The 27030-nt window shown below is 36.2% G+C and overlaps 2 protein-coding genes across 3 annotated transcripts; both read left to right on the top strand.

Moving 5' to 3' along the window:
• The first annotated feature begins 7923 nt into the window (after window positions 1–7923).
• Window positions 7924–17932, top strand: LOC143586037 (uncharacterized). The gene is made up of 13 exons (XM_077067681.1): window positions 7924–8050; window positions 8131–8287; window positions 8415–8493; window positions 8652–8692; window positions 9028–9144; window positions 9251–9331; window positions 9418–9480; window positions 9585–9636; window positions 9909–9983; window positions 10763–10810; window positions 10970–11005; window positions 11080–11154; window positions 17754–17932. The coding sequence occupies exons 2-13, from the start codon at window positions 8133–8135 to the stop codon at window positions 17835–17837; spliced, it is 906 nt and encodes a 301-aa protein (XP_076923796.1). The 5' UTR covers window positions 7924–8050; window positions 8131–8132; the 3' UTR covers window positions 17838–17932.
• Window positions 17933–20576: 2644 nt separating this feature from the next.
• Window positions 20577–22990, top strand: LOC143586036 (cinnamoyl-CoA reductase-like SNL6). 2 transcript variants are annotated; one of them, XM_077067679.1, is made up of 5 exons: window positions 20577–20749; window positions 20830–20982; window positions 21063–21256; window positions 22378–22715; window positions 22801–22990. In XM_077067679.1, the coding sequence occupies exons 1-5, from the start codon at window positions 20602–20604 to the stop codon at window positions 22904–22906; spliced, it is 939 nt and encodes a 312-aa protein (XP_076923794.1). In that variant the 5' UTR covers window positions 20577–20601; the 3' UTR covers window positions 22907–22990. The 2 variants fall into 2 exon arrangements, with proteins under 2 accessions (XP_076923794.1, XP_076923795.1); XM_077067680.1 differs by having other exon boundaries at window positions 20577–20757; window positions 20841–20982.
• Window positions 22991–27030: the final 4040 nt, after the last annotated feature.

Raw genomic sequence — 27030 nt, 5'->3', positions numbered from 1 at the left:
CAACTCAACCAAGACTGCAAGAGTTATGTATAATGATCCCATGTATTGTTCCCATGCATACAGGTGTAATGATATCAAGGATATATGTATAAAGATACCAAAGAATCATATGTAACCATGTCTTGATGATAATGATGATAATGCATAATGATCACACGAGACCTGACATCAACCCACACAAGACCACACGATGCTACTTGATTTCCATGATGGTAACCCAAATCGATCACTTTGGATACCATGAGAGAATTCTAAAGCGTCCACTTTAGTATCTCTTGGATTCCTAATCGATCACTTAGGAAATCCTTCGGATTCTTAATCGAACACTTTAAGAACCCCATAGGTCACGTGTATTCTAAATCGAACACTTTAGAATCCCACATCTAGTGACGGCCTGTCTACCAATCGACCACTTGGAGACCAAACATATGCACTAGTGTGACCTATACTGCCTATGTTCACGCGACCACTAGACTGTCCAATGAATGATGTGTTTTCATGATAATGTATAACGGGCACATGACTTTGATTTCCAAACGTCCAATGTTCCCTAAGCGATCAATGATTCCCATGTTTACTCCTGAATAACTGATTAGACATACACAACTTCCGAGAAAGTTAAGGTATGAGTAACCTGCCATGATTACTTGTTTTCCCAATGTTCATTGTTTGCAAAAGATTTGCCAAGAATGTCTATGATAAAGAATGTTTGAATAAATGAGTTTTGTCAAAACGTGTACAGTTACCATGTTTCCACCCCAATGATTTGAAAAGCTTAAAAGAAAAAGGGGGCGATGAACTCACCTTGTTGGCTAAGTATGGTTGCTAGGGTGGTCGAGTGCTGCCAAACGTCGATCCTCTAAGTCTAGACAAGGACATAATAGGTTAACAACACGCTTTAAGTCTAAGAGTATAAGCCTACGCAACCTCGAGCAAAAACCAAGTTTTAAAGTTGAAAACAAGCTGATTCTGGCACATTCGGTCGAATAAGGGCAGGTTCGATCGAATCAGCTACTTGTTCGGTCGAATATGGTACTGGTTCGGTCAAAGGGGCTGGGAAGAACACGTTCAGTCGATTGAGGACTCGTTCGGTCGAGTAGGATGTACATTCGGTCGAATACAATCGTATTCGGTCGAATGTGTATTCTGATTCGGTTAGTCTGTTCGTTTGCCCACTGGTTCGACCGAATGGTCTCTTGTTCGACCGAATAGGAGATGATTCGACCGAATAGGGGTCTATTCGACCGAATAGGGCCTATTCGACTCCTTCAAGCCGGATGACGGAGAAACCTACGGGATTTTGACGATTTTCATGATTTTTCTCCCAAAATCAATGTTTTATACATGGAAATGCTCGGAATCCATAGGGCTATTGATTCCTAACGTTTATAACAACAAAAGTATGCTTTTTGACACCAAAAATGACGATTTTTGACCAAGAACACACTTGAAACAAAAGTTGGGGTTTTTGCTCGATTCGGGGCCGGATTTGATGATAAAAACGTATGATTTTCAAGAAGATCTTACCAAAAACAACAATAAACAGATTGGTGAACTCGAATTTTGGATTGAACAACTTTCTCTCACTACTCTCTCTCTAGAATTGGGGTGTTTAGGTGTGGGTGTGGAAGAGTTGAAAGAAAATGGTGGAGTTTGTTCTTGCACTACGCTTATATACTCGGTTCTATCGGGTTCGGGTTTCGGTTACCTACGGGTCAAGGTTAGCTGAGTTCATAAGTTTTAACGAGCTAGAACTTTTCAGTAAAAATTTTATAAAAATCATTTTTCAAGTAATCGCTTGAAATCTTTTTAAACAAAAACCTTTTATTTTTCGAAAACACAAAATTAATATTTTTCAAACGTAAAAGTTCTTTTTATGAAATAAACATTTTTAGCTGAAATAAACAGATTTTCCAATGATATGGATTCCGAACTTATCGTCCAGAACCCAAAGTGTATAGTTTCCGATGATTTCTTGATTTTAGTTTACCAGTCAAATTCCAGGGCGTTACACATCGCAGTACGCAACGGCCTCCTGGGCACCCGTCGCGTATCGCGACGTAGCCCTGGCCAGTCACAACGTAGGTCTTCCACGTGTTGCCAAGTGGCAGACGGTGTGCCACGTGTCGGACGACGTGCCACGTGTGGCCACGTGTCCTGACACGTGGCAGACGGTGTGCCACGTGTGGACACGTGGCAGCTCTTATGCCAGAGGTGTCAGGCCACGTCATCGCGATACGCGATGTCGTTGGCTCAACAGCGATCGCGTATCGTTGTTGACTCCATATAGAACCTTTGACCAAGCCTTATCGCGATACGCGATGGGCTTGTCCTTTGTCCCGTCGCGTATCGCGACAGGCCAAGAAAACTGAATTTTCGTTTTAGACCCTAAGGTTTGGAAATTTGGCAAATTTGGTCCCTTAACTTTGGAAAGTTTATAATTTGAACTAGTAATTTTCTCGATGTTACATCGGTTTTTTGTTTCATTTAGATTTTAGTTTTTTTGGTTTTTCATTTCGGATTATTTGGTTTTTAGTTTCATTTTGGTACGATTTTTTTGGTCGTTGGTTTCTTTTAAGCTCAGTTTCAATCATTTTATTATTTTATTGATGTTTTGTGAGTGAAATTAGTCAATACATATAAAATTGATAATTAGACACCCATAGGATAACCTGCCAGAAGGTTTTTGAAAGAAAAGAAGGTCATTGCATAAAGAGGGTACCAGGTCAAACTCTGCAAATACAGCTCCTGTGTTGAATTTGAGTCACCTATAAAAGCGGCAGATACACACTGAAAATAAAATCCGAAAAATTGAGAGAAATTAATTATAATCTGAATGAAACAAACTAATATAAACGTTTAAATGTGTTTATAGTCCGCCAAGCCTTAAATATTTCTAGCCTTGCTACAAGCAACATCATGTATGCGCTTATACCTTCCCGCTGACCCTTAAAATCTGAATGCATGCGCTTATAAACTGACTTTGACCAGTCCAAAGCTTTATCAGGGCTTAACCCCATTTGATAGATTGACTGGCCTCTTCTAGGATAAAATTGACTCGATGTGAATTGAGCTTAGGATATGAGCATATCACGAAACAAAAGAGCCTGTAAAAAATTAAGGTTTAAAAAACAAGTAAGAAAATATTAACAAATTATAAACTAAATAATGATAATAATTTATGTATGTATGTACATGACCTGTCCATATGACCTTGTAGATTCGCTTCAAGCTCACTAATCGTCATGTCAACACACTCGGCCCAAGTATTATACAGTCACAAAGACTAAAGTCAAATCAAGTAAAACAAATGTCAAATAGCAGTAGTTATTAAAGCTAATGAGAACTAAAACAAATTTCAAAATAAAACAATTTAAAAGATATCAATTGAGTACAAACAATGGAGTGAACGAGTACCACTGATATAAAAAAAGAGACTTATAAAATCACCTTAACATTAACGATTTAAGACAACGGTAAGCGTCAATAGTCGATCTTCAAAGATGAATGTGTATGTGAAGATATCTGACACTGTTAGTTACAAAGACAATATATAAAGAAAATAAAACTAAATTATATTAATAGATGAAATTTAAAGAAAGAAAAACAGTTCTTACACATTTATATGTTAAGAGTGTTTGCACAATCCAACCCTTTCTGCATCACACTCATAGTTTTTGAAGTCCCAATTTGCCCTTTTCTATCTTTGGCCTGCATAAAATACATCATCATATTTTTATTTATTTGTATTTATAATTTTAAATAAAAATAATAATAAATGGCAAACTTGTCTTGGCTCGCGAGCCAGCTCAATCTTAATAAGTGAAACGCAAGCACTGGCTTGCTAACTAAACAAGCTAATTTAGCTCGAACTCATTTAAGCTCAGTTCGATTCAAGCTTTTAGCGAGCTGATATCTAGCAGCTTGGCTCGTCCACACCCCTTTATTAACGCCGTTTTAATATACACACACTTTTTTAACAACGCACAATTATATACAATGAGTATATCTATAAACTATTAAGTGATGCAAAGTAGCCCACCTCATATGTCAACCAAACTGCATGGGAATATCAATACACTAAGAGTTATTGATGTCACCGCTCACCACATACCAATTCCTCAGTACATACCCTAAACCACACAACCATTGCGCAAAAGTTAAATTATAAGCATTGCAATAACAAGCAAGCAGACATGAATAATTGAATACACAAACTTGAAGATAAAACTGATTTTACCTCAGCCATTTTGAAATTTGCATAGTGATATCAATAACTTCTGAGTATGTTGCCTTAATCTACCAGAGCTTCAACCACTCGGTTTAGCTTCTTATATAAACTAAGGAATAAATCTGCAATATACAGAGAACTTGATCAAATATAAGAACAGGTTAATTTTTATCAGCAAATTAGGTCAAGGGTTTACCTAATCGATGGAACCCCAACACCCTTTGGTGCAACTGAGATGAATCGTCAACGCCATCATAGACCCTATCTCGTCGGAGTGTGACCTAAACCCTAGCTTGGTTGGAAAATAGCAGATTGTTACAAATCCGGTCTTAATATTTATTAAGTTATTTACTGCGAAATCGAATGTAGGTATAAAGTTTTACCTGAGACAGAACGATTGACGTCGCCGAAGAGTCGATTTCTTGGCAGGAAACCTAACAACCGTCATACCACCATTGCATTAAACCACCGCTATATAAGCAAACGATGACTTGCTAATCGTATCACTATTCCACTGTGCCTACTATCCTCCTAACAATTTGATTTCACCAGATAACCAATCAATCTGAATATTTAACAGGTGACCGATGAGGTGCATAAAAGCTTTTGTGTTACTTTTGTTTTTGTCTTATCTCATCTCTCCTATTTGTTCTGCTCATCCATTGCGCTACATCGTTGTAGAAAGATTTTGAGAGAGAGAGGGGGGGGGGGGAATGAAGGAATCTAGATTTGAATTTTGAAATGGTATTATGTTTTCAAAAAGCTCGGTCATTCAAAGAGGATGGGGTTCAAATGGAGTTATACTCATAAACAATTGTAAACTCTTAAATTTAAGAATTTTTGTTGAAATTACCATATTGCCCATTCTATATGTGTATTTTAATATAGTGTGTATATATATATATATATATATATGGGAGGATTATCTAAAAATAAGTAGTTTCCTAGAAGACTAGAAATAAATCATAATCATTGGATCATGTCAATCAATGGTTGAGATTTAAATTTACCAATAACCGACATAGTTTCATAGAATTACTCTTTCATCATTATAACCGACATAGTTTCCTAAAATTGTTCTTTCAACATCATTTGTAATGTCAAATGTTAAGAATTTGTTGGTTCTTACAATTCCTATGAAACTCCTTATTCTTATTAAACCCTTTTCTATATATATATATATATATATATATATAATAAAAGTGGGATGCATATTTGGAGTTTTTAAGTTTTTGTAATTAATAAAAAGATTAAAGTTGTCAATTTTTTTATTTACGTTTAATAAAATAAATTAAAATGGGGATATATGATATTTTTAGTTTTAAGCATGAGAATATATGTAATTTATTTTTAGAATTCAGTATATATGTAATAAATGAATTAAAGAAGGGAAAATATGTAAATGACAATAGTATTTATAGAGGGTGATGATTATAATTATATATGCCCACATCAAAGATCTATTTGTGGCTTGATGACTGTTGTAATTCTTTAACCCTGATTTCCTTTTTTGGTGCATGTGCGAATCTCATCTCGTGATGCCCATTTTTATTTGTTTTTGTTTTTGTTTCTCATGGGTCCAGTTTTAATTAGGCTGTTCTCAAGAATATTTTTTGAATATTAAAATGAATTTTAGTTTTCGTTTTTTGCTTTTAATATGTAACTTTTTTTGTAATTATGATACTGTAACGAATGTAACCAAAACCGATTGAATTCGCGATGCGTAAGTTTACCGACCGAATAAACGTATTTTGAAATGTGTTGTAATTGAGACCGACCGAATTGAATTTGTGTTGAGGTACCACCACGCCGCACACTCAGGTTTAGTGACCAAATAAACTATATTTGCAATGTGTGGTAACCGAGAGCAACCAAATTCATATCGAGTCGGCACCGCAGCGTTAAGATAAATTAATATTGATAAAATAAGGGATGAAAAGTGTAAATTTGTTTTTAATAATAATAAAAAAAAATAAGGTAAGTGAAGATGAAGAGAAGAGAAGAGATGAGAGAGAGGAATGTGCTGTTTGTTTTTCTTCAAAAGCTCTTCCTGACCACTTTTATCTGCACTGAGAAGAGGGCGCGCAGACGTTGGGCTCTGCAGTGCGTTTGTTTTTTCGAAGACGTTTCATTAAAAAACGTCTGCGCGCCCTCTTCTCCCAGAAATCTTGTACATGTGACTTCTCACCTCTTCTCCACTTCTTCTTCTTTGTTCCTTCATCATCAGACACTTCACTCATAATACATGAGGGGGAAATTGTGTAACTTATTCCATCGACAATACAAATAAGGAACCATGGACGCCCAATTAAAACCCTAGTCACCGAGAAGCAGATATCGGGATGGCCGTCTTCAACGTGGTACAGAAGCGGCGGAGAGCCGCCATCGCCGACCGTAAGCGAGCGGCGCACGGTGACCCTCTTACCGGAAAGCTGAAACATAAGCCCCAAAACACCACTATTTCCGGCAAGCGTAAGCGTAAGCTCATGAAGAAATGGCGCCGGGTATTATTCTTTCATTCACTATTTATGTATTATTAATTCATTATTACCATGTTTAAATTAGCTTGTTGAACTGAATAATCTACTGAACAGGACCAGAAGGAAGCTATGGAAAAGGGGCTTATAACCATGGAAGATATCGAGATGGCTGTTGCTGATGGTATCAATCAATCTCTCACTTTTTATATATCATTGATTTTAAATATGTTCATTGCAGACACATATTTGGTTCATGAACACAAGCTTCTAGTAGTAGTAGTAGAAAACAGACCAGGCAATTTAATCCCAGAATCAACTTAAGTAGACCTGTATATGAACCGAACATTTGATGAAACTTTTGTTAGGATATTCGTTTATTTAACAAATGAACAAAATTTTGCTCATTTAGTTTAAAAAACAAACAGTCTTCTTCTTACAGTCTGCAGATGTTTGGTCCACCTCTTCTGATGCAGATGCCTGCAGATATGGTCCGCAGACTGCTGATGTTTTACCTCTGAAAAAACAAAAAGCACCCGAAGTAAAGACGGCGTCAAATAGGTTGGTGGGTAAATAAATCCATCCATCCGGCATAAATTCTCCCGATTTCTTTGGATAATCCCCATGGCTTCGACGAATGGTCTGGTTCCAATCACGAGGGCTTTCCTTTCCTCTTACTAGGACAAGTATCCATTCACCCCCATCTCCTCTGACGTCTCTACTCTCACCCATCATCTTTACAACTTATCCAAAAACCTCAATCTCAATGGTGATTCTTCTCCTCTCCCCCAAGCTTATGAATTTATGATATGATTAGTCAATCTGTTCAGCTCCATGTGTTTTTATTAAAATTTCAGGTGAAGAAATCATCTTCTTGCTTCAAACCTCTCACTGGCCAGAGTTTTAAATTTTGTCTTACTTTTTTAACATAACCTTTATTAGTTTCATGAAATCCTATACATGTTCATCTCCGTACCTTTTAGATTCTCAGATTGTTATTTAACCAATATGACATTTTATGCACTTTATTAAGAGAATAAACTATTTTAATAAGTGCAATAGTTGCATTAGTTTATAGACAATTATGCACCCCAGTCTTGGATATGCATGTTTCAAGTGTTATTATCATCTCATTTAGGCTGCATTTATTAACATCCTTATATTTGAGAAACTTTAAACCAAATTTTAATTGTTTGTTGGTGTTTGCAGCTTCAACAACAGTCCACACCAGAAGCTGTCGAGCTGGCTCGAGTTCTTACACAGTTAACAGATAAGTTTGAAGGCGCATTAAAGGTTGTGGAATCCTTTCAATCCAAAAATTCTAACAGTATCTTCAACACAGGTAAATTATATATCACACGTTTAAAATAATTTGTCAAATTACATGTCATTTTTGACTTTTGATTTTATTTATATATGCAGTTATGACGTATATGCCACAAGATTTTCGCGGTACACTAATTAGACAACAAAGAGAAAGGTCAGAGAGAAATAAACAAGCTGAAGTTGATGCTTTAGTAAACTCTGGTGGGACCATACGTCAACGGTATGCTCTTCTTTGGAAGCAACAAATGGAAAGGTAACACTATCGTCATTATAAAAAACAATACCTTGTTCCTAATCTTGTAGATTTTGTGTTATACAGTGCACTTTTGTGGCTTTCGGCCCGTTTTCTTTTAAGCTCTTTTCTCTTTTGTGTATTTCAGGCGAAGAACATTATCTCAGCTTGGTTCTGCAACAGGTGTGTACAAGACACTAGTGAAATATTTAGTGGGAGTACCACAGGTATACATTGGTTCATATTTTTCATAATTTTATTTATTTCTGGTTTGTTTTGCAGCTAGTTTTGATAAGTTATTTGATCTTGTGTTTTTAAGCAAGGTTTTTTAGATGGATACATTCATAACTATTATATATGATCTGTTCTCGTTTACTTGTTTCAGGTTCAACTGGATTTTATTCGACAGATAAATGATGATCATGGGTATTTTTCTTTTCCTCAAGAGTAGTCACCATTTAAATTAGATCTACCCATATTAATAAATGGGTCGTTGTGTTTTATCTCAATTGGGTTAAACAGGTAAAATAAGTAAAAGCTCAAAAGTGAACCGGTAAAACAACTTACAAAGTCTAATTTATATGGCTAAAGCCTTGTAAATTATTTTTGTTCAAGAAAAAAAATATTATCATTGAACAATATAGTTTTCATATTCACTTGTGACATTTTGTTATATATAATAATGCAACTAGTTTTCTTACCTGGTATACATTTGAGGACCAACACGGTATCAAACTTTTCTGAATTGTGATTATATTTAGACCTATGGAGGAACAGAGACAACGTTATGGACTACCTTTGTATGCTTTGACCAAAATGGCTCTCAATATTCGGCTTTTTCTTTCTTTATCATGGTGGCGCTTTGAGGATATTAAAATGTGAGTGTTGAACAACTTTTGTTTTATTAAAGTGCAAACCGTGATGTTTAGTTTTATGACATACCCAAGATTTGGTTATCTTTTTCTTGGCTGCTTTTGGAAATAGGCCAAAGGATCAGATATCAGTGTTAGAAGAGGCTTCTCAAGTATATGTTTCTGAGTTAGAAAGATTTCTTACATTCATCGGGTACTGTTGCTTTTGTTTTATGAATCCATGTGGACAGGCACCTTGATAATTACTTATTTACTTAACAATATAAAAATTTGTTTTAGGGAGGTTGTTGCAAATTCTCCATTCTTTGTTACTGCAGAGGAAGTGGGTGCATTAGAAGGAAAGTAAGCGCATACATTATTTTTTTCTCTTAATTGTGAATGACGAAACAGTTTCTTTGTAAATATAACTTGGGTAACAAACTAATAGTTCTTAATCTGATTTGCAGTAAAAATAACGGGTACAGCGAAACAACTGTTGCTGCAGGGAAAACTCACGAGGTGTGTTTTGCCAAATATTTGCATATTTAATAGTTCTGCAACTAGATCATCGGGTTGGACAAAGGGTCGAAATGATTTTTAAGTTAAATAGTTTATGTCTACATCAAAGTTACACTTTGGTCGACTTTAGATGGGTTTCTTTTTTCACTTTCGCCATGGTGGTAAAAGGGTTGAATATAAGGCGATAATGTTGACTTGGTTACAAAGCCTAATATGTTATTTTAATCGCACATTGTTAACTTGGTAATGAACACTGTGTGCTTTATTTTTAGGTTTCACTGACTGTCGACACGGTAAATTCATACATTGCGTGGGATTTCTCTATTTTACAAGGGAAAATAAGCACGGTACATATCTCATATCTTTGCGAAGTTCCATTTAGAAAGTAATGTAATTTATTTCATTTTCTGTTTGTCACACTTGATGTTATTTGGGGTGGGATCCGATACATATAAAATTAACATACTAAGCATACAAATAACTAAACTAATTACAGTTATGTTATAAAATATAATATGGTGTAATAATATATACTCTAGTGTTAACATAATTACTCTAGCTATTTGTACACTTTTCACGATAAAAATCATTTGTGTTTGATCGAACCCCATGTTATTTAGATCTTCGTATGCAAACAATTCCTAGTTTTAGTACTGCATTAGTTCAATATGGTATGTGCTTAAGTTCTTGGCCTTATGTATGTCTTTTAAATCTTTAAGCCATCATATTTTATAATTTTTCTTTTTTTTTAAATTCTTAATTTGTTAGAGCTTTCTTGCATACTTCTCAAGTGAGTATTGTGACTTGTAGTCACAGCTACTTTGAATCATTGTTAACACCGGCCCAAATGGATCCAAGGTTTTGTCTTTTGGCTAGTAATGCCAGGCTCTACTTTGAATCATTTTTTAAAGACGATCCGTTTGACCTGTACCCATTTTATCGAAACTCGTTCTGGCTTGAACCAAAATAGTATTTTCTAAACAAACTGTGACCCCCCCACCCATTTTGCCAGGTCCAGGTTTGGGTGACTTTTTTAGCCTTAAGCAACTGATTATCTAATTTGATTTACTTTGGATCTGATTATATATAATGCATCTTTTTTATTGTTTATTTTTTTTTGTAACAGGACATTGGGTTTTCTGTGGAGCACACAGATTTTTCTGGACACAAGACAGTAAGTACAATACTACAATTTGGGAACCTTTTGTGATTTTTATTAAAAAAATAAGATTAATATTATAATAAAGAAATTGTTTGTGGCGTACCTGAACTGGTCTTTGTTTGCCACGTGTACTACTTTTTTACTTACTGACTTATCTTTGTGTATGTGTAGCTTATCTTGCCCTACCGGCGGTACGAGTCTGACCAAGTGAGTAGCGTCTTGTTGCAGGATTTTCTTTGAATTAAGAACAGTAAACTGATTGCGGTAAATGTGTTTTACAGGGTAACTTCTGCACAGTCATGGCTGGCAACTACAAACTCTTATGGGACAATTCGTACTCCACCTTCTTCAAAAAGGTTGGTAATTGCTACTGTAAAAATTATTACATTTGTAACTGAATGTAATAATTTTTACATATAAATATGGAGGGAATCTTATTAAACCAAATTTAAAGACTACAATATCTATATCCATATAAATAGCTAAATAATGAAAATCTATTCGCTACAATCATGTGCCAAAAGCTATTCAAAGTAGCAAAAACCTGATTTAATGCAACATTTGTTGAGCAGAAGTTTGGTTTGGAACTCATTTTCAAAAATATATCTTTTTTTGGTAATCATGTGGAAACTGTAAGGGGAAAACTCACAGGGCCCCACCAATAACCAAAGGAAGATGGTTTCGAACGTGAGACTACTCTGATAGAGGGGATCGGGCGCTTACAACTGTGCAATTTGTTAGAATGTTTAAATGCATATCTTTAAAATTTGCAGTATCGTAGAAATACAACTTAATAACATGATCAAATCGATAAAAATCTAAGACTTTTGGGTGCCAAAATATGCCGACATATAAGTTTTCAAGAAAATCAAATACACTTTACTTTACTACATGCCCATTGGGTTTCTTTGCTTCGTTTTTTTTTCCATTTTTGAACGTTTGGGGTCAAAAACAAATGGGTATAAAACACAGTGCTTTGTACAGTTGCGCTGTAATATGCCTTTTTCTTTTTAATATGGAAAGCATTCATGTGCAGTGGCTGAGCTAGAAAGTTCCAAGTTGAGGGTCCGCCCGAATCAAATTTTGTTTTTATATTCAAATCATAAGTCAGTATTTTTCTTAAATCGTTGTAGTACATGCACAAGAACGATTGTCGACTTCTTTAACATTACTTTAATTGGTTTATAGAGGATTTGATAAGTAATATTGAAATAAAAAAATTAGAAATGGATGTCTCTATACTATAAAAAACATGACATCCAAATATTAAAAAAGAAACCCAATAAAACATTATACTAAATAAATGGATGTAGAATACTGGGCTAACAATGCACTAACTTTCCTATATTAAAGGGGTGTTTGGGATTCCTTATTTTCATTAACTTTTGACTTATAAACTTTTTGAAAAGTTAATAAGGTGTATAAGGTGTTCGGCAAACCATAAGGCCTTATTGATTTTAACTTATGGGGAAGACAAAATAAAAGGGTTTTGAAAAGTTAGGAATTTGTAACTTATTAACTTAATGGATTTGATTTACCTATTACACCCTCTAACTCTCAAAACCCATTGCACTTCTTTTAAAAAAGAGTGTCATTTTTAGTCATTTTGGTTTTCCCCAACACATAAGCTAACTGATAAACCCCTAAAAGTTTATTCAAGAAATCAGAAGGATCCGATTAAGACAAATGGATCAATGGATCAGTTTCAGTGAGTCTTTGACCTGTACATTGACCATTGAGATGGCTAAATTATGGGAAGTCATAATCAAGGGCTGAAATAGTGGGGTCAAAGTCAAGAGCTGAATTCTTGGTAAATTGAAGTCTGAGGCATGATTAGTGGAGGATTTCCTGGTTACCTTTTAGTATAAATAAAGCTAGAGTCTTGTTTGTTTTTCATTATCAAAATTATCCATTTCATAGTTGTATTCTTGAGAGTAGCCCCTCTCGAATTGGGCAAACCATTATCCTATTTCTAATAAAAATTCAGCCTATTCAAGTCTTATAATTTCGGTTCTTATCATTTTGGTTCCATTGCCGGGAAGTTACGAAGATGGTTCAGACCCGGAACAACTCAGCAGATAGTGGCGCTGGTCAGGGTGATCCGATTGCCGCCCAGTTAGCTGCGATTGCTGCAAAACTCGAGTCATTAGACTCCTACATGGCAACCCTTAAACAACAGTCTCAACCCCGTGATAAACTAGTCAGAGCAAAAACCGATTTGATGAAGGAGACAGTTCGTGGCGATCGCAGCGCAACACCGACCCTACCGTAAGATTGATTTTCCGACGTTCAATGGAGGCGACCCAAGAGGATGGGTATTAAAGGATGAAAAGTATTTCCGTTTTTACAACACCATGGAGGAAGATAAAGTTGATGTAGCAGCAATGCATTTAGATGGAGATGCTTTGGATTATTACTCCTGGTTAACAGCCGAGCAGGAGTTAACCTACTGGGATGAATTGGTAAAAGCATTGCAGAAATATGTTGGACCACCAGAGTTTCAAAATTTCGATGAGTACCTTTGTGGTATCAAGCAAACAGGTTCTGTTCAGGAGTATCGGCAGGAGTTTGCACGCCGATCGGCACGGGTCTCAAACTGGCCCGACCATTGTTTACTTGGGGTTTTTCTTAACGGCCTCAAGGAGGAGTTGAAAGCCGATGTTAGAATCCATAAACCCCGAACCATTTACAAAGCAATGAGCCTAGCCCTTGAGTATGAGTCCAAACTTAACCATACTCGTAACGACAAGAAAACCTCATGGAACTCTTAGCACAAACCCGAATCCAAGTTGTTCACACCTACTACCGCCTCATCTTCAGCCCAACCTAAACCCGATACCAGACCCAACACCCGAATATACGACATAGAAAAACAGGCTCGTCTCCTTTGTGGAGAGTGCTTTCGTTGTGGGGACAAATTTAGTCTGGGTCATAGATGCCTAACTGGTTCCCTTAAACCGTTAAGAGGCTGATGAAGAACTGCCGGAAAACGTGGTGACAACAGAAGAAGTATGGCAGAGATTAGTCTCCATGCGATTCTTGGAAAATCCCACACTTCAACGATGAAGGTTTATAGTACATTCAACTCCACTGAAATCCTAATACTCATTGATAGTGGTTCAACCCATAATTTTGTTTCTGATAACTTGATTCATGAATTGAGTCTCACAATTCAGCTCATTCCACCATTTGGAGTGCAAATTGGAAATGGGGATATTATTCGTTGTAGTCGAATTTGTCGTGATGTTGTGTTACAGGTGGGAGAACTTAAAATTAAACAAGATTTTTACCCGTTCTCCCTAGGCGGGTCGGATGTGGTTCTTGGGGTAAAATGGCTTGCAACCTTGAACACAGTTCAAGCCAATTGGAACGAAATGTTTTTGATTTTTTCAATCGATGGGCAGAAATATAAACTTCAAGGTGTGGCTTCAGAGCCACAAAAATCAGCCTCGTTCCAACACCTAGATATTGAACCTGAAAACAAACCTGATATCCCTAACAGTTTACAGCCTGTGTTAGACAAGTTCAAAAGTGTTTTTGACGAGCCAAACACCTTCCCACCTTTCCGATCACAGCACCATTCCATCCCTCTTCTCCCGAATTCCGTACCACCTAACATCCGGCCATACCGATACCCCCATTCCCAAAAGACAGAGATTGAAACACAAGTTGACACCTTATTAACTGCTGGGTTTATCAGGCCCAGTACAAGCCCATTTTCTCGTCAAGAAAAAGGATCAGTCATAGAGAATGTGCGTGGTTTACCGAGCTGTAAACAAGCTAACCATTGCAGACAAGTATCCTATACCCAATACCGATGAGTTATTGGATGAGCTCTATGGGCCACAATATTTTCTAAACTTGATTTACGTTCCGGCCAGATTCGGGTCAGCCCAGAAGATCTAGAAAAAGCGGCTTTTAGAACTCATTCTGGGCATTATAAGTTTATGGAGGTTAACCCTGTCCGCTTTTCAAGCGGTTATGAATGATCTTTTTAGGCCATATTTACGTAGTTTTATCTTGTTTTTTTTATGATATCCTGATTTACAGCCGGACTTTGGATTTGCACATCGAGCATCTTCAGACAGCTTTAAATTTGTTGTCTCAGCAACAGTTTTATGCTAAGATGTCTAAGTGTTGTTTTGGACAACCCTGGGTACCTTTTCTGGGCCATATTATTTCTGCAGAAAGGGTCCAAGTTGATCAAGGAAAAATTGCTGCTGTCACATCTTGGCCCATCCCTGTTAACGTTCGCGAAATACGAGGTTTTTTGGGCTTAACAGGGTACCATCGGCGTTTCGTTCGAAATTACAAGCTAATTGCCCGGCCATTAACAGCACTTACCAAAAAGGACGGGTTAAGTGGACCCATGAAGAATTGGCAGCTTTTAACGAGCTGAAGCATGCGCTGATTTCAGCCCCTGTTTTGCATTTGCCAGATTTCACTAAACCATTTGTGATTGAATGTGATGCGTCTTCTGATGGTGTTGGGGCTAGTCTTATCCAAGTAGAGCATCCTATTGCCTATTTCAACAAGGGCTTCTCAATGTCTAACCGATTTAAATCGGCTTATGATAGAGAACTTTTGGCATTGGTCCTCGCGGTTTAGAAGTGGAACCATTATTTGTTGGTTCGTCATCTTTTTGTCAATACAGACCACTACGCCCTCAAATTCTTACTTGAGCTTTGTGTCACCACAACTGAACAACAAAGACTACTCCTCAAACTCATGCCTTATGAATTTTCAATTATTCACCGATCAGGGAAGGAGAATAGGGGAGGAGAATAGGGGAGCTGATGCGTTGTCCCGTCGCCCACATTCAGCCGAACTGGTCACTTTGACCATACCCTACTACATCGATTTAACTGAAATACAATAGGAATTGCAAATTGACCCGTTTACTAGTGATATTTTACAGCAACTCACTGTGGATTCTATTTAAGTTCCTGAGTACTCGTTGGTGGGTAAAAACCCTTTTTATATGGGTCGTGTGGTTATCCCTGATAACCCTTCCATTAAACAGAAGTTGCTTCATGAAGACCATGCAACACTGATGTCGGGTCATGGGGGGTTCCTAAAGACATATAAAAGAGTTTCTACTTATTATTTTTGGCCTCAACTCAAACAAGATACCCGTTTGGTTGTGCAAAATTGCCTCACTTGTCAACAACACAAGTATGATACCCTTTCTCTCGCTGGCCTACTTCAACCTCTTACCAATCCCAAATCAAATTTGGGAATATGTTTCAATGGATTTTATTGTCGGGTTGCCTCGATCCAACAAAGTTGATACCATAATGGTAGTTGTGGATCGATTGAGCAAATATGCTCATTTCCTTCCACTAAATCACCCATTCACTGCCAAGGGCGTAGCAGCCCTATTTTGCAAGGAAATTATCCGACTTCACGGGTTTCCGCATTCCATTGTATCAGATCGTGATGTCATTTTTCTTAGTAATTTCTGGCAGGAAATGTTTCGGTTAAGCAATACCACCTTGAAGATGAGTACTGGGTATCACCCACAAACGGATGGTCAGACCGAGGTGGTCAATCGCTGTTTGGAAGCCTACTTACGTTGTTTTGCACACGAGCAACCCTCTTGTTGGAGTTCATTTTAATCTTGGGCTGAATACTCCTATAACACGGGGTACCACACTTCTACGGGTATTACGCCGTTTACTGCTGTTTATGGACGTCAACCTCCTTCATTTCATCCATATGTCGTTGGTGATACCAATAACCCTGAGATGGAAGCCAAGTTGGTTGATCGTGATGATATGTTACGAGTCCTAAAAGATAATCTTCATCGTGCACGGTCCCGTATGAAGAATCAAGCTGATAACAAAAGGCGGGATATCTCATTTGAAGTGGGAGAATGTTGTGTTCTTAAAAATTCAGCCCTATCGGCAGCGCAACCTAGCAAAAAGGAAGTTTAAGAAGCTGTCTCCCCGATTTTTTGGTCCCTATCGTATCATTCGCAAGGTTGGGGCTGTCGCTTATGAGTTAGAATTACCATCAGAATCCAGAGTTCACCCGGTCTTTCATGTTTCCATGCTGAAACTAGCTCGTGGTCAAATACCAGCCACGCCTATTGCTCCTCTCCCGGTTACTAAAGATTTGGAAATCGCCCTTCAATCACAATCTGTCGAGGCTTATCGTTGGGTAAAGGAAGCAGGCCAGCCGACACTCGAGTTACTAATCTCATGGTGTCATCGCCCTAAGGAAGAAGCCACCTGGGAAAATTATGACTTGTTGGCGGAGCAATTTCCATCTTTCCGACTTGAGGACAATGTCGTTTTACCGGGACGGAAGTATTGATAAACCCCTAAAAGTTTATTCAAGAAAGCAGAAGGATCCGATTAAGACAAATGGATCAGTTTAAGTGGGTTTTGACCTGTACGTTGACCATTGAGATGGCTAAATTATGGGAAGTCATAATCAAGGGCTGAAATAGTGGGGTCAAAGTCAAGAGCTGAATTCTTGGTAAATTGAAGTCTAAGGCATGATTAGTGGAGGATTTCCTGGTTACCTTTTAGTATAAATAAAGCTAGAGTCTTGTTTGTTTTTCATTATCAAAATTATCCATTTCATAGTTGTATTCTGGAGACTAGCCCCTCTCGAATTGGGCAAACCATTATCCTATTTCTAATAAAATTCAGCCTATTCAAGTCTTATAATTTCGGTTCTTATCACTAACCCAGACATTTTTGTACAAACTTCTTTTAAAATTATCAGAGAAAATTCACTTAAATAAGCAATCCCAAACACACCCTAAGTTAAAATATTAACAAGAAATTTTGTTTACAAATTTTCTCTATTTTTACCGATGTTGCTTTGAAGGGTCAAAGTAAAGGAAGGCAACAAAGCTATAGGCCCGTCTTAGAAGAAAATCGCCTCGGCCCTCATGGTTCTGCTCTGTTCATGTGCTCATCATATTTTTGAATGTTTGAAACAGGCTCTTAGGTACAAAGTGGATTGTATACCGCCTATTGTGGAACCAGTACCCTTAGCAGCAGCAGCAGCTGATGACGCAAAATGATTATGATATTGTCATTTTACATATATATGTATATTTGTGGTCTGAACAGTTGTTTTATTGCGCTGCTGAAATGTGAAATTTGCAGCAGCAGATGATTGTAAAGTAGTTATGTTTGTAAACTTTTAACTTGAATTCATGTCTACAATGTGTTTCCCTTGCTAGAGAGGAATCTGGGTCTACAACTATTTGTTGCTAATACTATTAGATGTGGACAAGGTCATAGCATTCTATGACTTGAGTGTGTTCGGTGCTAAAATACTGTTGAGCTTTGACTCTTGCAACTTTTTTGACCTCACAATCCGTGCCTGACTGTCATGTAATAAGTGGTAAATTTATGGCACGACATGAATTTAGTAGGAAACGTTTATGTTTGGTAGCTGCTTAAACATGGTTAGTTTCAGCCTGAACTTGTGAGTTCGCTTGACTATACTTTCAATTCGATTGTTTAACCTGTTTATATGATCCAAGAGTGCAAACACAGCAAAAGACAACTACGCTAACGTCTTAGTTATTTAACAAATGTGAAAATCATTACAATTGATGAGAAGAAAACCGCATCCGTTTACATAGATATTCATGTCATGGGAACCATAACGTAGGGAAACATAATAGCATCTAGACAAGAAAGATGGTCGGGTAAATGCAATCACTATTCGTAGGTTGTGAGACATGATTGCATAGATTTTCTTGTCATGAGAACCGTAGCACATGGAAACATGACATTTAGGCGAGAAAGTTAATTAGTAGAGAATTAGAGATGCAATCATTGGCATGAAAGTCATTCGTAGATTGTGAGACAGACAGGTTGTTGACATTTGACATACAAGTTAGTGTTTTAAAAACCGGTTCAAACCGGCCGGTTGAACCGGTTAAACCGGATTTTGCACCCTAGGCGGTATTTTGAGTCCGGTATTTATGACTGGTTTGCTAGAACATCGTACCGGCGGTTTTTGTCTAAAATACCGGTTTTTACCGTCAAACCGGTTTTAAACCCGAGAAATTTTTGATATTTGCGGCCCATATTTTTTCAAAAATACGTTTAACCCAACAATTAACATTCAAACGTGTAAACTTTAGAACTATTTATTTAAAATTGATTGCTTTGCATTATTTTTCTAATATGGATTAACTTTCGGATTATTTTTTGTTATAAGAATCATTTAGTTTTCGGTTATTTTTGGATTGAAGTTACATTTACAGGTAATTAAAAGGTAAATTATTCAACCGGTTGAACCTCCCGGTATAACCTGGTTCAACCGTTTGTACCATTTTTTAGTTCAATCCGGTACAAGTAAAATACCGGTTTTTAAGACATTGATACAAGTTTTGCGTAAAACCATGTGATGACTAAACGTTTAATGCAAAAATGCTTATGCTTTAAATCAGTGATGAGTGATAGGGTTATGTTATAATATATATTTATCTGGTTATAAATAAAAATGGTAATTAGGGGTTTTGAAAATGGTTGGGAAGTTGGAATTAAACAAGATAATTGTTGGCATTCAAATATGGGTGCACCTGTATTTCTTGTGTGGGGGTTGTGGCATTGAATGCTGACTACTTGCACACCTGTCTATTGATGTGATGTGGTGGACAATGTCAACATTTTGACTTTTAAAAAAAGTATTTTCTGGAAGCTGTGGGTCCCACCCCAACTGTGTTACGCCTCATGTTTGACAGCTGACAGCCTTAAGCAGGTAAGCATCTTTAACTTTGTTTCCATATTCTTGTCCATGCATACTACCAACCAAGACGTTGTATCCACCGTTCAACTTATGTATGTGTCGGTATTGGATTTCACAAATTTGTTCTTTATTATATACACATGTAATAATAATTTATCACATATTTAAATATTAGGAGAGAATATCTCACACGTTTCTATTTAACCCCACCCCACCCCACCCCGGTTTCTTAGATAAAACTTTATCCCTATACCATATTTTTGTATTTTGTCAATATGGTGATTATAAGTAACAAATCTTTCTGTTTAAACATTATATTATACCTATATACATATAGTCAAAAGGTACTTCAATAACTTAGTTATAAAATTCATATACAAATATGTCAGATATACATTTCACTTTTATTATTCAACAATATCACAATTCCATTCAAAGTAAAAGGTCCGAATTTTTTTTCTTCTGGATTGTGATCATTAGCAAGCAGTCATCTTTTATATCCTATCACCTTGCCGTTTATTCTTATGTAATGTGCTCGGGATTAGTACGGTCATGATACCAAGCCCATCCCTATAATATGTGGAGTACATAGTTTACTTACATATTTATATCCTATATTTCTTCTACTCTATACCTTTATCTTTCAACAGAAAAATCAAATTTCGTAAAGAAAATGTTGTCATAATATAATTGGCTAGCACTATATCCACGATCAATGATTTTTCTAGTCCGTTTTCAGACGCCACCTGATAAAACTATAGTTAATATGAAAACTAATTTCCGCAGGGGAATAGAAATAGTGCGGACAAGGACAACAAATTATTATGTAATAACGAAAGAAACAAAAGAACGTTTGGCATCCGGCATATTGCCGTCCAATATCCAAACTATATTTCCAAATCTCATCCACCCAATAAATAAATAAATGCCATCTCTTTAACTACCTCCTTCCCAACTCCCTTTCCCTCCCCCTATAATATATCATGCCTCCTCTTCCTTCCTTTCCCTATAACAACTAACTTATTATTATTATTATAAGTAAACGGAGGAGCTTTTGTCTGTTTTTGTTAACGTTAAAAATGGCACCGGTTTCACTGGAATTCGATGGATCTTCGTCTGAATTCAAAAGGGTTTGTGTAATGGATGCTGGCGGATGCTTTGGGTCTGCACTTGTTCATCGTCTTCTTCAAAGAGGCTACTTTGTTCATGCTGCAATCAACCCTCATGGTTCGTTTGTTTTGGTTTACTTTTCAATTTCATTTCCCCAGTTCGTTGTTGTGGGTATTAATTAATTAATTCCTTGGCAGCTGAGAACAAGTCCATGATTGGTGACGGTAGTAAGAATTTACGAGTGTTTCACACAGACCCATTGGATTATCACAGTATTGTTGAAGCTTTAACAGGATGTTATGGCTTGTTTTACTCGTTTGAACCTCCTTCGGATCTGCCTTTCGATGTATGTTAATAATTAATTTATATAAGCTTCACTCATGCCTGGATGTGATGTTACTTACACACTCACATGATGAAACGCAGGAAGCAATGGCGGAAATGGAAGTACGCGCAGCACATAACGTACTAGAAGCGTGTGCCCAGACCGACACGATAGACAAAGTCGTCTTCACTTCATCCGCCACCGCCTCAATTTGGCGGGACCCGACCGACTCCACCGGTTCATCGTCGGATGTCGATGAAAGAAACTGGAGTGATGTTAATTTCTGCAAGAAATTCAAGGTAGAATAGACATTAAAAGCAATGTCCTAGAACTCACTAGCCGCTATGTTATTTGGGGGCAGAGACCAGTGATTAATCAACATAACTAAGGATTAATCGAACTAAAAATTTGTATGTAAAATTGGAAATTTTATTTATAAAATTTCCAATTTTGACCAAATAGCGAATAATTGGACACTAGTTGGTCGGGTACAGACCAGTGATTAATTGGCGCCAAGATAAGATTTTTACAACCGTGATTAGGGCTGTAAACGAACACGAACAAGGCCTTGTTTGTGGTCGTTCGTTAAGGAAATCATGTGTTCACGAACACTTACCAACCGAGATTTTATGTTCTCGTTTGTTCATTTAAGGAAATTAATGTGTTCACGAACACAAATAAAGTCGGCAGAGCCTAGAGATTAAGACCGATGTATTCATCAATGTGAATAATGAAAACATGTAAACGAATTGAACGAACACGAACAAGGGCATGCTCGTGTTCGTTCATTTAACTTTAAACGAACAAGAACAATTAATCGAACAAATATTTATGTTCATGTTCGTTTATTAAAAAATGAACATTTGTGTTCGTTTATGTTCGTTTGTTTATAATCTAAACGAATACAACTGAACAAAGATAAAGAACATATATGAACACATGAAAACGCTTAAATGAACACAAATTAAAAAATATAAAACCTTAAGTATATGACTCATCCAAATAATATTTAATTATTTTTTATTATTACATAAACAAACATAAATAGACAGACAGAAACAAACATAAATGAACGTTCATGAACATAAATGAACGAACGGAACATGTGTGATGAAGTTCGTTCGTTTAATTAAACGAACACAAACTTTTTTTCATGTTCGTTTGTTTATTAAATAAACAAACATAAACGAACTTCCCACCGAACAATTCACGAACAGTTCACAAAACGTTCGGTTCGTTTACAAGCCTAACCGTGATTACAAGGGAACCTTAATAAACCTAATGGGCACAATGCCATAAATTCTAACCTGATATGCATTCCAATAGTATCCTGATATGCATTCCAATAGTATCAATGGATAGAGTTACATAATAATAATAATAATAATAATAATAACAACAACAACATTTGATGCAGCAGTTATGGCACGCGTTGTCTAAAACACTGGCTGAGAAGACGGCGTGGGCACTAGCCATGGACCGAGGGGTGAGCATGGTTTCCATAAATGCTGGATTATTGTTGAGCCCTGATTTGACCATCACACATCCCTACTTAATAGGGGCAGCTGAGATGTATGAAGATGGTGTTTTTGTAACTGTTGACCTTAAATTCTTGGTGGATTCTCATATTTGTGTGTTTGAAGATGTTTCTGCTTATGGTCGGTATTTGTGTTTCAACGGTGTCGTTAACTGCAACGAGGATGCTGTGAAGCTTGCCCAGATATTGTTACCTCCAAATGTATCTTCACTTCCACCAAGGTTGGTTTGTTCAATCTTGTAATTATTGAATTTTATATTAAAAAACTTATCATGACTAATGAATGAAAAATAATGGGTGTTGCAGTATTACAGTAGGGGAGAGCAGGATGGTGCCACAAAGAATAAGCAACAAGAAGCTCAACAAGCTAATGGTTGACTTTGACTCTGAGGATGCAATTCTTAGCTCATAAATAATTGTTGGTACAGGATTGGATATATTCTAGATTATATCAAAATAGATGATTTGATCAAGATAATAGGGCATTGTATGTGCATATCATTCAAGTTTTCAAGAAATATCTATATTATATGTTTAAAAAGTTTAATATTGTTTTGTTAGGAAGCATTTATCAATTGATTTTTTGTAATGGGTAGTGCTTTCGGCTGCCAACCAACATCAAGAAAATTTATGCCTTTTTTTATTTTTTTTATATTAGATTTTAATAATCAAAATTTGGCTGATATTAATTTTAATTTAAGAAATTTCTTACTTTAATCTCAACTTTAACTCTATTGGTCTTTATAGTGTTTTTTTTTCCCTGATTAGTTTTAAAGCAAAATATTTAATTCTTCTAGTTGAATGAGACAAATGAAAAATGTAGTTTAACTTAAAAACTCAATACCACGGCCACCGCTACCACCATAACCACTGCCGCCGCGACAACCACTGACACCGCCATCGTCGACACCACCACCGCCACCCCAAACAGTCGGAGGTGGAGGTGGCAGCGGTGGCGGTGTCTGCGGCATCGATGTCGGTAGTGGTGGCTGCGTTGGAGACGGTGGCCGTGGTGGTGAGTTTGTATGTTAAATTATATTTTTTATTTTTTCTCTCAACTTGAAGAAATGATATATTTTTCTCTAAAACTATCTGGGTTAATTCCTGTTAAAAAATAATGTTCACTGAAGGTCAATAGAGTGAAAGTTAGGATTAATATAAGGAAATTTTAAGTTAGGATTAATATCGGCTAAATTTTAGATTATTAAAATACAATATTTTTTTTTTCTTTGAAGGGTTCTCAACTTTTATATATATATATATATATATATATATATATATATATGAATTTAATTAACACACAAAGAATAAGAGTCTCTGCCAGTGGCGGAATAAGAAATTTTTTCTTATGGGTTCGAGATTTTTTGTTGCTTAAATTATTTGCAGCGTCTAAGTTTTCGGGCCGATATGTCAAGTCGGGTCGGGTCGGATAAAAATAACGCAGTATTATCATCATAACAATAACGTATTGTCAGCATTCAATAAAATACAAAGTCATATTAAATAAAAAGAGATATTACACATTGTAATTATTCCCCGCACTTTTTCATGTTTTAAAACAATTCTTAACATTTTCAATCGCAACTTTTAAAAGGAATTCATATTCAATATAACAAATACAAGTATCATTCATATAAGCGTCACACATCAAACAAATTTAACATTGTTTTTTATTACTCATGTATAATTTGATTATTTGTAAACCAAAGAAAGATAGATGAACGAATTGGCATAACCTAAATGTAACATCATACTTTTGATAATAATAAATAAAAAAAATTCGTTTTCTTAATAGTGTGTTATTATTTAGTTAAGTTAAATAAAAATAATAGAGTAGGGGTGTGCGTGGTGCGGTTCAGTGCGGTTATTGATTAAAACCGAACCAAAAACCAAACTTTCGGTTTTATGAATTTTTAAAACCGTTCGGTTTTGGTTTTTTCGGTTTTCGATTTTTGGTTTTAGGGTTCGGTTTGGTTTTGAATGCGGTTTTTTCGGTTTTTCTAATCAAGCCAAAACATTTTGGGCAAAAAAAAAAACACTTTACCCAAGATATTGAAATTAGGCATGATATTTTTGTTTTCTCTTTAAACTAATGAGTAATAGAATATTGAATATTTTGGCTTAAAATATTAAAAGCTAAGAAACAAATACATTTTAAATAAAAAATAAAAGTCAAACTAAAAGTAGTAGTACTATTAGTTATTAAACATATGTAGCAACCAAATATATTTGTTATTAACCATATGTAAAACTAAACATAATGTCGTCGGTATATTTAGTTTTAATGGTTATGGTTAAAATATTATGGTTATTTCAATTTTTTGGTTATTTTGGTTCGGTTCGGTTTTTTCGGTTATTAATAAAATACAAAACCGAACCAAAACCAATATTCTGGTTTTTGCTAAAGTTCAAAACCGAACCGTCGGTTTCCAATTCGGTTTGGTTTTTTCGGTTCGGTTTTTTTGGTTTTATCGATTTCAATTCGGTTTTTTCTGTTTTGTGTACACCCCTATATTAGAGTGTGAGCTTGGACAATAAAAGATGGAATAAGGGATGGTGATGGGCCTTAGGTCCATGGGCTTAGGGTATTTAAACACCCTTAAACCTCACTAAAACCCTAAACCCCCATTTCCACCTTTGCCTCCACACACTCAAAAACACACACAAACACTCTCCTTCAACCCGAATCCAGATCCGAGCAAGAAAAAGGGTGATTTGCAGCCAATTTCCGTAGAAAAACGAGAAACGCGTCTAGATCCACGTGTTGGTCCATATCCGAACCAAACCGAAACACAAAAAAGGTACGTTCTTGGTGTAAAGGTTAGATTTTAGATGTCGGGTTGTCTTAAGATTTGATACTAAGGCAAATCGGGTCATATATTGTAAGAAAAATGTAAACTTTGTAATAAACAAGTTGGGATGAGTCGGGATGAACAGTGACGTTCGGACCGAGTTAAAGTAAGAAAATGAAGTTTTTATGGACCAGAACTCGTTTCATCAGTAAAACGGGGATAACGGGATGTAAGAAAGTGATTAGAATGGAAAGGTATGGAAAACCAGATTGGAATTGAGTTCTCGAGAAACTCGATTCATTTGGAAGAAAAACGAATCGAATCGAAATATAACGAATCGATCGAATTGAAACGAATCGAATCGATGTGAAACGAATCGAACCGAAATGAAACGAATCGAATCGAATTGAAACGTATCGAATCAAACTGAAACGAATCGAATTTAACTGAAACTCGATTCAGTTAGAATGAAAACTCGATTCGATTAGAATGAAAACTCAATTCGATTAGAATGAAAACTCGATTCGATTTCAATGAAACTCGATTCGAATAGAATGAAACTTGACTCAAATGAAACTCGATTCGTTTAAAGATGCATTCATATGAATTTTTAATGAAGCCTTATTAAAGAAAATAAAAATTTTCTAGCTTAACCCAGCCAGGGGCTATGCCCCTTGGACCATGCTAGGGGCCGTCGCCCCTAAGACCCCGCTGCTAAGGACGTTTCCCCCGAGCCCCCGTTCATTAGAGGTTTCACTTATTTAGAATATGATCTAATTAGGGGTAGCTAATTGATAATTATAATTGTTACACAGTTAGCCATGCACAGCTAAGAAGGGGTATTACAGTTAACTAAGAAAGAAACATGACTCAGGTGAGTTTCTAGCCCCATTTCCTTGTCATTTTTTTCTGGGTTGTGTGCACACTCCTATGTTCTTAGTTAATACACTTCCTTTAAGTAGTAAGTGTATGCTGTATGCCACACCCCAACCTACGGCAGAAATGTCGGGGCGTGAGCTGATTGCTCACAGCTTTCAAGGTACTATTATGCAATATTTAAAAGTGACAATATCTATTTAATTTAATTAAATATTCTAATAAGTTCAAATACAAAGTACAAACTCATTAAACAAACACTGAATACAAATCTAACTCTTGACTATTATTCTTCTAACTTAATTCTTTACTAAGTCTTCACCAACTTGCATTAAATTCAAACAATAACCTGCATATGTATATAAAATAGAAAAGTTTGTCAACAACACATGTTGAGTGAGTAAAACACTAGTTAAGTGAGATATAATATAATATATAATAAATAAAGAAAAATGCAAACTGTGTCAAGTGCGATAAGCAATTTAACCAATAAGCAAGTAAATAATGATGTCAGTAAGCCTGATGTCAGATGAAACTGAATGATGGCTAACACGACGGATGTATGATCATACAAGACTGTGAATATGTTGGACCTCTCCGACAAGTATTCAAGCAAAGATATAAGCATATAACACGTTAGGTATAAACTGTTAAACACACAAGACTAACAGCTGCAAGTTGAGTATTAAATAAAACGTAAATAGATTAAGTACGCATATGCCCCCAAAAGGTTTAAATAAGTAAAAAGAGGAGTGATTACTCACCTCGATGATTAAGCGAGTAAACCGAGAGAATGATTAAACGAGTAAAGTTCACGCGATGAGTGATCTGACCCAAACAGACCCGAGACTTATACATAAGAAAATAT

Source organism: Bidens hawaiensis, unplaced genomic scaffold, assembly GCF_021521415.1.
Source record: "Bidens hawaiensis isolate Kalapana, Puna unplaced genomic scaffold, B.hawaiensis_p1.1 tig00034281_1, whole genome shotgun sequence".
NCBI classification, from domain to species: domain Eukaryota; kingdom Viridiplantae; phylum Streptophyta; class Magnoliopsida; order Asterales; family Asteraceae; genus Bidens; species Bidens hawaiensis.
Note: the sequence above shows the minus strand (reverse complement) of the source record. Positions and strands in the feature narration are given on the sequence as shown.

Excerpts from the sequence above, each read along its gene's own strand:
- LOC143586037 (XM_077067681.1), top strand. The coding sequence starts at position 8,133 with ATGACGTATATGCCACAAGATTTTCGCGGTACACTAATTAGACAACAA. Across the intron at positions 8,288-8,414 it reads TGGAAGCAACAAATGGAAAG|GCGAAGAACATTATCTCAGC; the intron begins GTAACACTATCG and ends TGTGTATTTCAG. Across the intron at positions 9,332-9,417 it reads AGATTTCTTACATTCATCGG|GGAGGTTGTTGCAAATTCTC; the intron begins GTACTGTTGCTT and ends AATTTGTTTTAG.
- LOC143586036 (XM_077067679.1), top strand. The coding sequence starts at position 20,602 with ATGGCACCGGTTTCACTGGAATTCGATGGATCTTCGTCTGAATTCAAA. Across the intron at positions 20,750-20,829 it reads TGCTGCAATCAACCCTCATG|CTGAGAACAAGTCCATGATT; the intron begins GTTCGTTTGTTT and ends ATTCCTTGGCAG. Across the intron at positions 21,257-22,377 it reads ATTTCTGCAAGAAATTCAAG|TTATGGCACGCGTTGTCTAA; the intron begins GTAGAATAGACA and ends TTGATGCAGCAG.